At 43.3% G+C, this 17,317-nt stretch overlaps 1 protein-coding gene across 2 annotated transcripts in view; it reads right to left on the minus strand.

Moving 5' to 3' along the window:
• The window catches only part of ARG2 (arginase 2), a 34,292-nt gene extending 17,202 nt beyond the window's left edge, over positions 1-17,090 (minus strand). Inside the window, exons 1-3 of one of the 2 annotated variants that reach the window (XM_076003925.1) lie at positions 16,859-17,090; positions 15,906-15,978; positions 15,603-15,683 (exon numbers count right to left, since the gene is read on the minus strand). In XM_076003925.1, coding sequence (XP_075860040.1) covers positions 15,603-15,683; positions 15,906-15,978; positions 16,859-16,972 — 268 coding nt within the window. In that variant the 5' untranslated portion in view covers positions 16,973-17,090. The remainder of the gene's footprint in view (positions 1-15,602; positions 15,684-15,905; positions 15,979-16,858) is intronic. The other variant, XM_012781121.3, reaches the window with a different exon arrangement.
• Positions 17,091-17,317: the final 227 nt, after the last annotated feature.

Below are 17,317 nucleotides of genomic sequence, written 5' to 3' on the forward strand. Positions count from 1 at the left end.
AAAAAGAAAATACTAATGCTTATGTTGCTCTGGGATTACCAATTTATGTTATTTTTAACTATTTTAGTTCATTACAGAGCTGAGTCAGCAAATATATTATGCCATCCTGATGTAGCCTAAGAGCTTTCTCCTCTAATGTCCACTGTACCAATAGCATCAAGGCACCAAAGGACCAGTACAGTACAGAACCCAGGATTGGTTTCTCAAAGGTTAACAAGGGCCCAAAAGAAGACATACACATGTCATATCTGAAAAGAGTTGACCAATTTAATAGTAATGAGAACTTTGAATATGGGAGCAATGCAATAATCTGGTTGTAAGAAGATGAATTGTAATCCTTTGGCTACTGTTTTTGAAAGAAATGGGTAGGCTGATGGGAGGTTAAGAGCAGAATAAACTGAATATTAAAACTTATATCAGAGTGCTATGGCAGATTCTTCTAGTTCAAAGGGTATAAGAAATGGTTTCACAAATTTTTAAAGACCCTTAGAGTAATAATGAAGACAGCAATATAACATGGAAGCAATATGTGCCTCTCATGCTTAAGAAACTGTCCATTTCTCTAACTCTATTCTTCAGGTCAACTCATCTGCAAGTCTAGGTCACATGAGACCTACTGTTTCATTGCTGCTGTTTCTTCTCTTTTCAGAGGCATTGTAGGACAAGATGAGCCTGACCTGAAACTTCAAAGCAGCTCTCATGTCAAGCAGATTTGGAACCAATTTGAAAGGCTCTCACTTTTCACTTGCTCTTTATACACTGGCACAGCCTTATTGCTTCTCTCCCCAAGTGCTGGTAATAAAATACACTGAATACTACTGATCTTGATCTTTCAGACCCAGATGTTACCTTTGGCCTTGATAAACCTCTCCAGGCTCCATCAGAGTGGAACAAGAACACAAGTGCACCAACAAGAATGATGCAACCAGGTGGTGGGGAAGAAATCAAAACAGCTCTACCTGACCTTAGCAATATCTGCAAACAGCACTTCTATTAATATTTCAGGGCTACTGAGCGAATGTCTGGAAGAAGCCAGTGATAGGAAAAGAGGCAATGGAACAGAAGAATTATCTGCCCCCACACACCACATTCTGCTAGACACTCTACAAATACGTGCTAGTCCTCACATCCTCTGCTGGTACATTATCCACAAATGGCAGAGGAAGAAATTCAGCAAGGCTAAATAGCTCCAACTGTTTAGAGCACCTGAATCACCCTTTGGTTAGAGACTCACATAAGACAATGTGATGGATGAGCAAGTGTTTTTTTCAAAAGCATAAGGGAACATCATTCTCCTTCCTGCTCTGACTTCCACTTACTGATGGCTCCAGCTACCCAGGCTCCCAGCAAGTCAAGAGAAATGGGTTTCAAAGTGGGCTGACTCCTCATTAGTGGTTAGTTAAAAAATAAACAAAAATACTGAAGTGGGCTGACACACAAGAGAGTCTACTGAGACATAGGTAGCCTATTGGCAGAAGGCAGAATACTAGATGGAAAAGCTAGGGGCCTCTTAGCTTGCAGTTTTCCCCAACTGTCCCTAACAGTTGGAAATGTGTAAGACTCGTCAGGAATAACACATCAGTGAAACCTGAAGAAAAACAAAGCCTATAATCTCACTTGGTGCTGAGAGGGTACTAATAACTTCTAACATCACAGACTCACTCATGCAAAGGGGATTCCTGGTCTCCTGAAGGGATGGACCTGCTACCATGTTTCCCCAAAAATAAGACCTACCCATAAAATAAGCCCTAGCAAGATTTCTAAGCATTTGCACAATATAAGCCCTACCCAGAAAATAAGACCTAGTGATGGGCATGGCTATGCAGCGTATTTGCACAACCCATGCATTTTGTTGCAAAGCGGTAAAGAAGACATGAGCAGCCCTTCTCATCTGCCCCATGAGAGCTCTATTGCTTGACATGAGAGATTAGGGCCAATGGTTCTAAAGGAAATAGAGTCACAAGAAATTCAGGATGGAATTCGGGGTTTGGAGAGTTATGATGATGTTCCAGAAAACGACGACTTAACTATATTTGAATAAATGTAGATTGTTGTACCATACTTAAATAAAAATAACACATACCCTGAAAATAATCCCTAGGGTGTCTTCTTGAGGAAAAATAAATATAAGACCCTGTCTTACTTTCGGGGAAACATTAATTCTTAGAACCTCAAAGTTGTATCTAGAATACCAGCATTTTAAAAAACAAAGTTGCTATGTTACCTAAAGTCTAAACTAGAGGAAAAAATGCCAGGGTTAATTCAGGCCATTTGAAGTAAGCAAAATTTCTTTCTTATCTCTAAAATGTGATTTGGATAATAACCTTTGAAGAGACTGTTATTTAGGTAAACTCATTTGGTTATCACCAATAAAATGGAGAGATCTGAATCTTATTTAGTACATTTAACTCTCAGAGGTTGTACAACACCAAGAACCGTGTGCCTTGAGATATCTAAAAATCAGCTATTTGGCTCCTTAGACCCAGTTCCCCAAATAAATTTGGTATACTAGGAAAAGAAAGTATATCCCACAAGTATACCTATGTTTTCTAGTTCACTTTATTGTCCCAGAGAAGACAATTCTAACCAGCCCTTTCAACATCTTCCTCTTCACTCTGCTCTCCTGTTGCCTCTGCAACAGGCAGGTGTTCTCAGAGGCAGTGAAGACCATGATGGAGGAAGAGGGGACAGGGATAGTGGCACTGGGGGCTCAAAGATGGAAGGTAACCATGGGGATCCAAGAGAGTCACCTCAGACATGTCCATCTAACATACACCAGAGTTAACCTGAAGATCAAATGATACAAACATGGTGTTAATAGATGCTTTTGCATGAATGTGATCCTTGAGTAAAACAAAGCACACTTGAAAAATTTAGCTCAAGATAGCTAGTAACTGAGATGACCTGCAACACCCATTATGTATTGCCTAATTGACTCCCCAGCTACATCTACCCTTCTTGCATAAGGAGAACAGATAGTATTATCTTCTGAAGATGGGTGCACATTACTAAGCCTCTCTGAACCAAACTCATGTCAACCCTCTAACTCATGTCAACCCTCTAAGTATCTCTAGATCAGGTTGAGCCACCTCAAGCTTTCTCAGACTGTCCTCTGTTGGCACCCTAACAACCTGGTCCCAGCACAGGCAGGAGTAGAGGTAAGAACAGGGTTCCTCTGGCCTCATTAAGTCACAAAATCATAACTCTCATTCAGAACAAGACTGTCAAGCTTCTCTGAAAACAACAGATCTGACAAAACTTCAATCTTTCTGGTATCTAACCAGAGGAAGAAATAGCAACAATCTCTGGGGATAGAGTACTGGTCTTTATAGCATGTGATCTTTAAAAATTCTTTACATTCTCCCTTGTTCCAGAAAGGATTTACAGGAAGGCACATCAGGCTGGTGACTATAACTCTCCCATACAGTCCTGATGTAGCTCCCTGCCCCAGACCCTGGGCTAGCATCCTGGTGAGTTGGGCCAAGAAACTTCAAACCAGATGGACTGCATTCCATATTTCTATGGGCTAAAAGCACAGAATACATGGCAGATGGCCTCAGTTAGCCAAGTGCCACGCTAAATGCAAGGAAAAGAATCCTTGCCATCTGCCCCCAACTTACCAGAGTCAAGACCTCTAACCAAGTTCAGTTTCTAAACCTGTCTTACCTCACACAGTTGTTTAAATGGGATAACAAGGAAAGATCTGACACATGCTGAGGATTACAGATTAGATCAATTGGATGAGACATCTTTGTGGTTTTTTTCTTCCTGCCCCCCCCTTTTTCTTTTCCTGGAAACTGATGGTGTAACCTAAGACTTCCCAAAATCTGTAATATGACTAAGTCATTTTGAAAGACAGTTTTTTGGTGAGAAGGAGAAACACAAACACAGGCCCATTGATTTCTCATTGAAATGGCTTCTATTCCTTCAGAGTAGAGGAGGAAAAAAAAAAGTTCCTAAAGAATCTCACAGTGTGCTTAAATATTCTACATTTCCTATGAAAAAATATAAAGGCTAAGCCAATTAAATTCTGGAACATCAATTCTCTGAAAGCTTTAACCACAATGCCACACCCTATTGTGACTCAATTCTTGGATCACACAGGAAGGTGTTTTCTACTTTTCCTATTCTGTGGTTTTCTTCTCTTGGGGTGAAGGAGGGAACCAAGAACATCTTTCTTCTTTTCAAATCTGAGTATCCGTACACAAACACACATATATATATATACCCTCAATACCATGAGAGTTTGGTTATTAATAGAAAAGAATTAATAAGTTTTATTCCATAAACTTATTCAAAGATTTCTGAAAGCAATCACTGTAATCCCTTAGGTTCTGCCTTTGAATTGTGTTGTTCTGGATATTAAAGGAGTAACAGCATCTGTCTAAACTAAGTAGAGGTCAGCCTTACTTGACAAAAGCAGTCATCAGGCTGGGTATGGTGGCTCATGCCTGTAATCCTAGTGCTTTGGGAGGCCAATGGGAGAGGATCGCTTGAGGCCAGAAGTTCAAGACCAGCCTGGGGCCGGGCTTGGTGGCTCATGCCTATAATCTACACCTATAATCCTAGTACTCTGGGAGGTCGAGGCAGGAGGATCGATTAAGCTTAGGAGTTCGAGACCAGCAAAAGCAAGTCCGCTTCTCTTCTAAAAATAGAAAGAAATTAGTTAGACAACTAAAAATATATAGAGAAAAATTAGCTGGGCATGATGGCACATGCCTGTAGTCCCAGCTACTCGGGGAGGCTGAGGCAGAAGGACTGCTTGAGCCCAGGAATTTGAGGTTGCTGTGAGCTAGGCTGATGCCATGGCACTCTAGCCTGGGCAACAGTGAGACTGTCTCATTTAAAAAAAAAAAAAAAAAAAAGGACCAGCCTGGGCAACATAGAAAGGCCCTGTCTCTACAAAAAATTTAAAATATTGGCCAGGCATGGTGGTGCATGCCTATAGTCCTAGCTACTCAGGAGGCTGAGGCTGGAGGATCACCTGAGCCCAGAGTTCAAGGCTGCAGTGAGCTAAGATCGTGCCTGTGAATAGCCACTACACTCCAGCCAGGGTGACAGAGTGAGACCCTGTCTCTTAAAAGAAAGAGGCAGTCATCATTATCTACCTACATCCTGGTTTAAAAACACATGCTTCAAAAAGGGGACAATAACTGGCCATTATTATTTATTCAACTGGAAGAGTTAAAGAGTTAAGTTTGATATGTGATAATTATCCTTTTCAGTCATACATTCTTGAAAATCTGAGAAAACAGGTAGCTTCTGAGAAAGTCATTTTGAAGACAGGAAAGTGTGATCTGGAAAGATCCATCATGGGTCATGATGGTGAATAAGGTTACAGGAAAAAGCCAGGATGCTTTGCCCCCTTATCTCCTTCAACAAATGTTTACTGTGCACTTTCTGTGGACCTAGCACTCTGCTAAGTCCTAGGGATACAGAGATAAGATATGGCTGCAGTGTTTACAGAGCTCAGAGCCTGGCGAGAAGCCAGGCAGGGAAAGTGGCAGTCTAGTCCAGTGCCAGCTGCTATGACCCAGCTGTGCACAGGATGTGGTGAGAGCAAGGACCCCAGAAGGGAAGAATCAGGAGGACTTCTCAGAAGAGGCAAAATCCAAGTCTTAAAAGTATTAGCCAGGAATAAAAGGGGAGAGGGAAGAGCTAACCACAGAGGCCCATAATACCTTCAGCCCCATAGAACAATGTACAATTCCCCTGAACCTAGGGTGCATCCAGAGGACCTCAGAGGTGGGAGGAGGGGACAGGGCATGGATCCTAAATGCAGGAAGAGACAAATGAAATCTGCATGTTAGATCTCGTGCTCAGAAAGTGGTGTGGAAAATGGCCTGGCCTGGAGATGAGACCACCACAAGGAGCGAAAGATAAAGCCACATGAGAGAACCACTAATCTACTTTCTGTCTTTATGGATTTACCTATTCCTGACACTTCAAAGAAATAGAATCATATAACGTATGGCCTTCTGTATCTGCCTTCTTTCGCTTAGTATGTTTTCAAAGTTCATCCGTGTTGTAGCATAAAATAGTACTTTATTCTTTTAAGGCTGAATACTACTCCATTCTATGGATAGATCAAATTTTCCTCATCTATTTGTCAACTGATGTACATTTGGGTCATTTCCACTTTGGGCCATTATGAATAATGGATGAACATTGCATATAAGTTTTTGTATAGATGTATGTTTTGTAATCTATTAGATATATATGTAGGAATAGAATTGCTCAATCACATAACTATATGTTTAACTTTTTTTTTTTTGGAGTAAGAATCTCACTTGGTCACCTGGTCTAAAGTGCAATGGCATTATCATTGATCACTGCCAACCTCAAACTCCTGGCTCAAGCAATTCTCCTGCCTCAGCCTCCCAAACAGCTGGGATTACAGGTGCATACCACTATGCATGGCTAATTTTTCTATTTTTTTGTAGAGACAGTCTCTCACTCTTGCTCAGGCTGGTCTTAAACTCCTGGCCTCAAGTTACCTCCCACCTCAGCCTTCCAGAGCGCTAGGATTACAGACATGAGCCACTGCCCCCCACTAATTTAACTTTTTGAAGAACTGTCGAACTTCCAAAGTGGCTACACAATTTCACACCAGTAGTGTATGAGAGTTCCAATCTCTCTACACCCTCACCAACACTTGGTATTATCTTTTTTATTACAGCCGTCCTAGTGAGTACAAAATGGTATTTCATTGTAGTTTTTATTTGCATTTCCCTAATGGCTAATGTGTTTATTGGCCATTTGTGTAACATCTTTGGAGAAATGTCTACTTAAATCTAATACCAATTTTTTAATTGAATTATCTTACTTGTTCAGTTGTTACAGTTATTTATGTCTTCTGGACACTGGAACCTTATCAGATACATGACTTGTGAATATTTTCTCCCATTCTATGAGCTGTCTTTTCACTTTCTTGATGGTGCTCTTTGAAACACTTTTTTTCTTCTTTTGAGACAGAGTCTATGTCACCCAAACTAGAGTGCTGTGGCGTCAGTCTAGCTCACAGCAACTTCAAACTCCTGGGTTCAAGCAATCCTCCTGCCTCAGGCTCCTGAATAGCTGAGACTATAGGTGCACGCCACAACGCCCAGCTAATTTTTTCTATTTTTAGTAGAGACTGGATCTCTTTTGTTGAGGCGGGTCTCAAACTCTTAGCTCAAGCAATCCTCCTGCCTCAGCCTCCTGAATAGCTGAGACTATAGGTGCATGCCACAACGCCCAGCTAATTTTTCTATTTTTAGTAGAGACGGGATCTCTCTTGTTGAGGCGGGTCTCAAACTCCTAGCTCAAGCAATCCTTCTGCCTCGGCCTCCCAGAATGCTAGGATTACAGGTAAGAGCCACCATGCCTGGACCCACATTTTTAATTTTGATGAAGTCCAATTTATCTATTTTCATTTTTGTCACTTATGATGTTGGTGTGATATTTAAAACAACCATTGCCTAACCCAAGGTCACAAAGATTCAGTCCTATGTTTTTTTCTAACAGTTTTATAGTTTTAGCATTACATTCAGGACTTTGGTCCATTTTGAGTTAATTTTTATATAAGGTATAAGGTACGAGTTCAATTTTTTTTTTTTTTTTTTTTTTTGAGACAGAGTCTCACTCTGTTGCCCAGGCTAGAGTGCCATGGTGTCAGCCTAGCTCATAGCAACCTCAAACTCCTGGGCTCAAGTGATTCTCCTGCCTCAGCCACCTGAGTAGCTGGGACTACAGGCATGCGCCACCATGCCCAGCTAACATATGTATATGTGTGTGTGTGTGTGTGTGTTCAATTTTTTTTTTTTTTTTTTTTTAGTTGTCCAGCTAATTTCTTTCTGGTTTTTTTTTAGTAGAGACAGGGTCTCGCTCTTGCTTAGGCTGGTCTCTAACTCCCGAGCTCAAACAATCCACCCGCCTCCCTTGGCCTCCTAGAGTTCTAGGATTAAAGGCATGAGCCACCACACCTGGCCTCAAATTCATTTTTCTAATGTGGATATCCAGTTGTCCCAGCTCCATTTACTGATGATTATTCTTTCCCTATTGACTTGTGTTGGTCAAATAAACACAACCTTGTGAGAGGAATTCTAAGGAACCACCAGACTGGTCAAATGACAATTTTCTGGAAATCAACTAGGAAGCAGCTCCAACCCTGTTCTGCCCCCTCCAGTGACTACCAGGCTCTTGGTTTTCACTGTGATTGCAAACTGTTGGTTTTCAGGACTATGGTTGAGCTGTGAAGAGGCAGTATGAGAATAGAGCAAGTTAAAATGCCACAAAAGCCCCTGGCCAAGCATGGTAGCTCACATCTGTAATCCTAGCACTCTGGAAGGCCGAGGTAGGAGAATCATTTGATCTCAGAAGTTCAAGACCAGCCTGAGCAAGAGTGAGACGCCATCTCTACTAAAAATAGAAAGAATTCTGTGCCACCATATTCAAGAAAAGGGAAAGAAGTAAACATTTTTTTAAAATTAAAAAAATAAAAAAAAATAGAAATTAGCCGGGAAACTTGAAAAAATTAGCCAGGCAATGTGCTGCATGCCTCTAGTCCCAGCTACTCAGGAGGCTGAGGCAGAAGGATTGCTTGAGCCCAGGAGTTTGAGGTTGCTGTGAGCTAGGCTGATGCCATGGCACTCTAGCCCAGGCAACAGAGCAAGACTCTGTCTCAAAAATATAAATAAATAAATAGTCACAAAAAAGCCAGGTGTGGTGGCCTGCACCTATAATCCTAACAACTTGGGCAGCTGAGGTGGGAGAACTGCTTGAGGCCAGGAGTTCAAGACCAGCCTGAGCAATATAGCAAGACCCTGTGTCTAAAAAAATAAAAAATTAGCCAAGCATGGTAGCGCATGGCTATAGTCCCAGCTACTTGGGAAGCTGAGGCAGGAAGATCACTTGAGCCCTGGAGTTCAAGGTTGCAGGGAGCTATAAGCAAGCTACTGCACCCCATCTCTGAATAAAAAAAAAAAAAAAAAGCAGTAAAGGTGAAAAGAGCATCTTTAAAACAAAATGCCACAATGCTTGATGATCTTGCTGAGGTTCAACGGTTTTTCTTAAATGAATGTTCTATGGATTGCTACAATCCTGGAAATAAGCCAAAGAGTTCTAAGAACACTGATTCTGATGTTATAATTTTTGCCCAATGTTCCCATTCCTTTTTTGAAAGAATTTTTGAAGGTCCTACAATACCATTTTCACTGACATCACTATATAATATTTTTAAATAACTCAGATTTCCCAGAAAAATGCAGATTTCTGGCTTTTCTTGAAAACTTGGAGATAAGAGAATAGAAGGCCCACTCCTTCCCACATGGCACCTGCTTGCTGGAGCTCACTACTGTTTTTTGTTCCTTGAACATTCTAGGCACCTTTCTGTCTCAGTGTCTTTGCAGTTACTATTCCCTCTGCCTGAGACACTCTATTCTTCCAGACATGCACAGGCTCCCTTCCTCACCTTTCCTTATCTCCCATGTAGCACCTTCGCAGCGAGGCCTTACATTTGTGTGGTGTTAGGATATATATATACACACTGGTTTTTGTCCATGGTTCCTGGCTTGTAATTCCCATAGCCCCTGTTACAGTCTTTTGTTAGAATGTTGGGTGTGCTAGGCCTCAGGAGCAGATCTCAGGAAATAGAATCTCTCTGACCTTCTACCCTCCTTTCACCTGTCCCAAGGAGGCTGCGGTGGGAGGATCATTTGAGGATAGGAGTTCAAAAACAATAAACCTGAAAATGTTTAAACAACTTTGAGGCATACTTTATAGTAATTTACATTTTAAGTTCAATGAGTTTTTACAAATATATACAATCTGTAACCACCACCATGCTCAACATATAGAACAATGAAATAATTTTTAAATCACAGTAGCACGTTAAGGTAGGTCCGTTTACTATTAATACAACCAGGTATGCTTAGAAATTGAGGATATCCTTAAGCTACTTAAAGCTTTAGGTTGCTATTTTCAGAAGTCACATTAAGGAACATGATGGTTCAAAAATCAAAGCACAAAGAGAGCAGGAAATTGATGAAATCCAAGGAAATAAGATAATTCTAGATTAAAGGCCAAAGAAACTGTAACCTAATGAATTATATTAACTTACAAGATGTGTCAAGTATAGGGGGAAAACAGCAACAAAAAAACTAAAAGAATTTATCAAATTCCTTAGAAGATATAGCTTTGAGTAGTCTAGTCCTCAAGGCAATTTGTCATTAGAATTTGTAAACTAGCTTATCAGTCAGGATCATTAACTTACAAGCAACAGCAACTTATTGTGGCTAATTTCAGGAGAAGGGCAATTTATTTAATTTGGGTGACTCTCAGAATCTCTTTTTTTGAGATGGAGTCTCGCTCACAAAGGCCAGGAGTTTGAGATTAGCCTGGGCAACATAGTAAGACCCCATCTCTACAAAAAGTTTTTAAAAAATCAGCCAAGCATGCTGGGGAGTACCTATAGTCCCAGGTATTGGGGAGACTGAGGTGAAAGGACTACTTGAGCCCAGGAGTTGGAGGTTGCAATGAGCTACAATTGAGACACTACACTCTAGCCTGGGTGACCAAGTGAGTCTCTAAAAAAATGTAAAATAACCTAGCACCATGAGAGGCTGAGGCAGGAAGATCACTTGAAGTCAGGAGTTCAAGACCAGTCTGAGCAAGAGTGAGACCCTGTCTCTACTGAAAATAGAAAAATTAGCTGGGAATGGCGGTGCACACCTGTAGTCCCAGCTACTTGGAAAGCTGAGGCAGGAGGATCACTTGAGCCCAGGAGTTTGAAGTTGCAGTGAGCTATGATCACACCACTGCACTGTAGCTGGGGTGACAGAGCAAAACTGTCTCAAAAAAAAAAAGTAGGGGGCCGGGTGCGGTGGCTCACGCCTGTAATCCTAGCACTCTGGGAGGCCGAGGCGGGCGGATTGCTCGAGGTCAGGAGTTCGAAACCAGCCTGAGCAAGAGTGAGACCTCGTCTCTACTATAAATAAAAAGGAAATTAATTGGCCAACTAATATACATAGAAAAAATTAGCCGGGCATGGTGGCGCATGCCTGTAGTCCCAGCTACTCGGGAGGCTGAGGCAGGAGGACCACTTGAGCCCAGGAGTTTGAGGTTGCTGTGAGCTATGCTGACGCCATGGCACTCACTCTAGCCTGGGCAACACAGTGAGACTCTGTCTCAAAAAAAAAAAAAAAAAAGTAAAATAAAAATATTTTTTTTAAAAAAGAAAACACCAAAGTAATATATGCAAGTGGAACATGGATATGGGAGATTAGTCAAGATGGTATATGAATGATATGTCTGAGGAGCATGATGTATTTAAAAGAAAGCCTTGGAAAGACTTTATAGGAGAAATGCAGTCAGATTAGCACTTAGACCATTTTGGTGGCAATGCAGAAGGTATTTGCCAACTGAGAAAGGCAAAACAGAGACAAGAGATACCATTTGAAAGTTATAACTGGGTGTGAGAAGAGGGATAGTAGAGCAGTACCATTATGGAGAAGGAGTCTAATCATTTAGGAGGTAAAAATCAACAAGACTGCGTGGTCAGCAGGTATAAAGGACAAAAGGGAAGAAGACAACTGTGACGGTCTCTGAATTTGACTTGAGTATCTAGATAATGAGTGATAGCTGAAATAGAGTGATAGTATTTCAGTGGGAAGACAGCAGAGAAGCAGATTTGAGGGAGAAGATATGAACTTTGTTTTGAACATACTGAGCGTGAGACACCTGTTAGTAAAATAAGGCTACTTGGACAGAGTTGGAGGAACAAGCCTGGCATTCTAGGGGAAGGTCAGAGTTGTAAGAGGAAGGGGAGAATGGGCGAGAGTGGTCCCTGGAGGCCTCTGTGAGAAAATGCTAGGGACGGTACACTGGGGACATCAACATTTGTAGGCTGGAAGAAGAGGAGGATTCAACAAGGGAGTCCGGGAAGGACCAGGAATTCCGGGAATAGAAAAAAGAGACTCAGGAGAGAGGGAATCTGGGCTAACAAAGGAGAATATTTCAGGAACAAAGAAGTCAGCTATGATAAAGAAGTCAGCAAAATAAAGGCTGACAAATCAATGAGCTTGCTCAAGGCAGTTTCAATGGAATGGTAGAATGGAAGCCAAGCGAAAGCATCACTAACACACAACTAAACTTGTGACCCCTAACATTCTCTACCAACCGCTGAAAGCAAATACAGAAGCCTCAACTCACATAGATCTCACATCAAAGATCTTACACCAAAGATAAGTTTAAACAACTACCTCAAGGTCTTTCTATCAGCAGTTCTTACAAAAGCAACCCAGATTCTTGAGTCTCAACCAAAGAGATTCCTGTTCTACTATCTGACAGGGTATCAAGTGGAACAGGAAGAATAAATGTCCTCAACCAGTTTAGTGCAACCAGAATAGCTCTCAAATGGCTTCCTGAACTCTAGGACTCCTTGGTCTGGTCACAGTGGCAAGTTTGTTTAGATAGTTGTCCCTGTGGCTGTCACCACTTCAGTACCACAGCTGGATCAAATTACCATAATTACAAAGAGGGAGACCTCCAAATCTTAATCTCAGTTTACAGCTATCTTTACGCACAGAACAAAACACTTGATCTCCTGAAGAAAGAGGGACAAACTACCGTGGCTATCAGCGCTAACCAGATCAGGAGCAGATGCACTACTTCTGAGCCTTACCAGAGCAATGTCTCTTCACTTCTCTTGGGCCCTCTTTATATACTAAAATAATTGAGTACCTGAGAGAACCATTAAGTGTCCTTAGTGAGCCCAGAGAAAGGAAAAAACAACCCCAGTTACCAAATACATTCATTCAAGAAAACAGGAAGTTTAACTGATGCCATGGCAACACTGGCAGCCTGTAACACCATGGCAAAGGCAAAGAACAAAGAGATTTGTGAAAGTTACCTAAATGGGTCTTCTCTCCCTTGAAATTTGACCCATGCTGCTTATCTGAAAGTGGTGGAAGGACTTTAGTTATTTTGGTACTATTTAGGAACAGAGCAATTGAAACTTCTCTTGGTACTTTCCTCCAACATAACATATTCCAGGAGACTAGCCAAAACCACATGTTGCAATCTGCTGAGTGCCACAATCTTATTTAATGTGCAGTGAGATTCTATTTCAGACTGCCGGTGCCACCGGGCTACCAGTCAGCTACATGGTAAGGCTATAATTGTACAGCCAAAGATATGTGAAAAAAATGAAAGGGAAGACCAAATAAACTGAAGCTTCACCACAACTGAAGGTTGGGAGTTTAAAGACTAGGCAGCCTAGGGAATAGTATTTCAAGGAGAGTGACTTCCCCTAGGTTGGAGTGGAAAAATACCAAGAGCTGTGACCAGAAAGGAGGTGTATAAAGCATGAGTAAGAGGAGCTGTTACAAATGAGCCCCTCCCCCTTCAGCAGCCTCAGCTGAATATTATAAAAGGCCTCCTCTGTAAGAGCCTAAGATTGCTTCTCCTCAGGGGTCTCTTCCAGCAGAATCTAGAGACCATCTAGCAATTCGAGCAAAGCCTGATGTAGTTCATTAGATGGGCTGCAGAGATTTATCCAGCATTTAAAAATAGTGATTACCAAAAGTTGTTGCCTTCAGTGTAAAATGATCCTTTAAAAAAGGCAGAGTGTGTACAAGGTATTTTAAAAGACAGTATCCTCATTTATAAGCAGAAATAAAAACCTCCTCCCATTAGGTAAATTGTGACACATTAAAAGAAGATAATCATTGGAATTTACCTTGGGAAGAAATATAAAAAAAAAGAACAAGAAGAAGAAGATTTTAAGATTTTAACCACTTAAGCTTTTAAGTGGTTTCTTTTTCATCTTTGGTATTGAATTTGGAGTTATTAAAATGGCTAAGAGAGAGAACCTATTGAAGAAGAAGCTGCAATTCTTTAAGAGTTTTGAGTATTCAATCCAAGTAACCACATTCATCTGTAGATGGAGGTTTATGAAGGACACCTCAACTCAAGGTGATTTCAGTGACTTCATTATTTTGCTGGATAATGTTTTCTGGAAGGAGATGACTTCCATTGGAATCAACAGAGGAGATTTCAGAGCAGAGTGGGGAGGGGACTGTAGTTCACCTAGATTGTGTTATTAACACTATCTCCAGGATCTCCCTGATGCTTCACATTTTGCACTTACAGGGCCAGAAAAGATATATGAACAGTCCTAAGTGAATGGAGCAAATGGCCTTGAACAGCAGCTAGAAACATTTGAGTTAAATATAAGGAAGAACCTTCCTACCATAAAGGTATTAAAAATTGGTACCCTGTTACTAAAAGAAGAGTTCTCCATTACAATAAAAAAGGTATTTATCTTTGGGTTAGATTTAGTTCTGGTTCTAAAAGCTCAGAGTACTATTACTATCCTAAGCAAAAGACAGTAACTCTACTTCTGATAACCTGGGGTGCTTGTAAAAAAAAAAAAAAAACCCCACATAAATCTGGGCCAGGTGCAGGGGCTTAGCCTTTAATCCTAGCACTTTGGGAGGCTGAAGTGGGAAGATCACTTGAGGCCAGGAGTTTGAGACCAGCCTGAGCAAGCTTGAGACCCCATCTCTACTAAAAATAGAAAAATTACCTGGGCATCGATGGCACATGCCTGTAGTCCCAGCTACTCAGGAGGCTGAGGTAGGAGGATGGCTTGAGCCCAGGAGTTCAAGGTTTTAGTGAGTTATGATGGCACCACTGCCCCTCATCCTGGGTGACAGAGTGAGACCCTGTCTCTAAAAAAGCACATATATGGGTCCCACCTCAGGCCCAATGAACCAGACTCTTCTGTAGAGTTTAGGAATCTGTATTTTTAACAAGTCACTTATGTGATTGTCATAATCAGGTAAGTTTGAAAAAGACAGAGCTAAGCTCTGCTTACAGTAATACAAAGCTATTAACCCTAGAGAGGAAATGAATGATTTAAAAAAAATTTTTTTTTAATTTTTTGTAAAGACAGGATATCTCGCTATATTGCCCAAACTGGTCTTGAACTTCTATCCCCAAAAATCCTCCCACCTTGGCCTCCCAAAGTGCTGGGACTACAGGTGTGAATCACTATGCCTGGTCATAATGAATGATTGGAACAGAGGAAACTGGTGAAACTGATGAAGCATAAGCATCTCATGATTGAGTGAGGAAAGCTATAACTTTAGAGGGAAAGGTTAACAGTGCAGTTACAGCTGGAGCTAGCATTCTTAGCACCACTTTGCATTAACTAGCAGCTTTTCAGGCCCTGCCTCACTCCACCTCCTTGCCTTTCACATATTACTCTCTTTATTGAAAAAAGACTTTACCTGGGCCAGGTGCAGTGGCTTACACCTGTAATCCCAATGCTTTGGGAGGCCAAGGGGGGATGATTTGCGTGAGGCCAGGAGTTCAAGACCAGCCTGGACAACACAGCAAGACCTTATCTCTACAAAATTTTTAAAATTAGCTGAGTGTGGTGGTCCCAGTTACTCGGGAGACTGAGCCAGGATTGCTTGAGTTTGAGAGTCGAAGGTTACAGTGAGTTGTGATCATGCCACTCTACTCCAGTCTCGGTGGCAGAGTGAGACCCTGTTTCTAAAATAAGTAAGTAAATAAAATCCAGGCTGGGTGCAGTGGCTCACCCAGCAGTGGCTCACCTGTAATCTCAGCACTTTGGATGGCTGAAGTGGGAGGATCATTTGAGGCCAACTGAGACCAGCCTGGGCAAGACCCTGTCTCTACAAAAAATTTTAAAAATTAGTTGGGTGTGCTGGCGTAAGTCTGTAGTCTCAACTACTCACGAGGCTGAGGTGAGAGGATCCCTTGAGCCCAGGGGTTTGAGGTTACAGTGAGCTATGTTTGGACCACTGCACTCCAGCCTATGCAACAAACTGAAACTGTCTCTAAAATTTTAAAAAGTATATTCTAACTTAAAAAAATAATAAAATCTTGCCTCTTACCCAAATTGGAGAGCCTTTTCATCAAGCCAGCTTCTCTTATCGCAGCTGGGCCATGTTCCACTCCTTTTCTTTTCTGTCAGTCACATAAATGACAGATGTGAGGGAAGATGACTGAAAAAAACCAGTTTAGATCACAAAAATACAGCAATCTACTATACTGCGCTTCATTCCTAATAGATTCCTCCAAAAACCTGTGACAGCATTAGCCCTTCCATCTATTACTATCCTTCCACCTCTGAGGTCTGGTCATTTCATCACACACTTGCAGGGAAGGAGGGGGAAATCAGCTCCATTATTGGAATCAAATCAACCTGCCAAGCCAAGGAAGGGGCTGAGCCGCGTTAGGATCCGGTGGTTGGGCATGTGTGCGGCTGGCTGGAGCCAGAGACCCGGCTTTTCCACCAGTGGACTCTCCCGACTGCAGGTTCCTTTCACTGAAGTGAGAACAAAACAGCCCCTCCCCTCCTCCCGCGGCCGGGGAGGCCAGCGCCGGGCTCCTTCCAGCTCAAGCTTGTTCCGAGGGAATGGATCCTGAAGCCGTGAATCTCCGCTCGCTCTCTATCGCCTCCTCCCCGCTGATTTTCCGCCGGGGATTCTGGCCGGTGTCACCTCCTCCAGCCCCTCCATGGAATCCCCTTCCTCCTTCCCTCCCTCCATCACCTCAGGCTGGACCCGCCGTTTTCTCGCTCCCTGGGGAGGCCGCAGAATCCCGCCCTCCCGCTACCCACTGCCCTCATCCCGCACAGGGTGCCCGCCCTGCCTGCCTGCCTCGCTCCATCCTCCGTCGGGGGAGCCCACGTGCACCCCCGGTGCCCAGTCGCGGGAACCCCTGCTCTCGCCCTCGCCGCCTGTGCCCATCCTCTCCTCGCCTCGGTCCCCGCACCCCACCGCCGCCTTCTCCGGGTCCTGGGGGGCGGTGATCCCGCCCCGCGGTTTCGGGTCCCCGTCCTCACCTGTCCCTGCGAGAACGGGGCTCCTATCACAGCCACGGAGTGGACGGATTTCTTCCGGACCGAACGCACTTGCGTCCGGAGGAGACGCGAGAGGCCGCCCCTTACGGACATCATCGCAGCGCGGGGAGCGGCCCTGGCGGAGGCTGCTCCGTGCGGCGTAAGTGCCCGAGTCAGCTCCGCCGCCCGCAGCTCGCTCACCTACCGGCGCGGGCCGCGCCGCCCCCCCGCGCCGCCCTGTGACGTCGCCGCCACCTCGGCCACGCCCCGGCCCCGCCGCGCGCGCCCCCAACCAGCCCCCGGCACACCTCCTGCAGGCCCCGCCCACTGCTCCGCGGAGGCCCGGGACACGCCCTCGACGACGTCACCGCACGCCTGCCGGGGCTCTCCTGCCGAGCACTCGTAGCTGCTGCTTATGCTGGCTCTTTCTGGCCAAAATCCGGGCCTAGCCAGTAAGAGCGC

This window comes from Microcebus murinus, chromosome 6, assembly GCF_040939455.1.
Source record: "Microcebus murinus isolate Inina chromosome 6, M.murinus_Inina_mat1.0, whole genome shotgun sequence".
Classification (NCBI taxonomy): Eukaryota; Metazoa; Chordata; class Mammalia; order Primates; family Cheirogaleidae; genus Microcebus; species Microcebus murinus.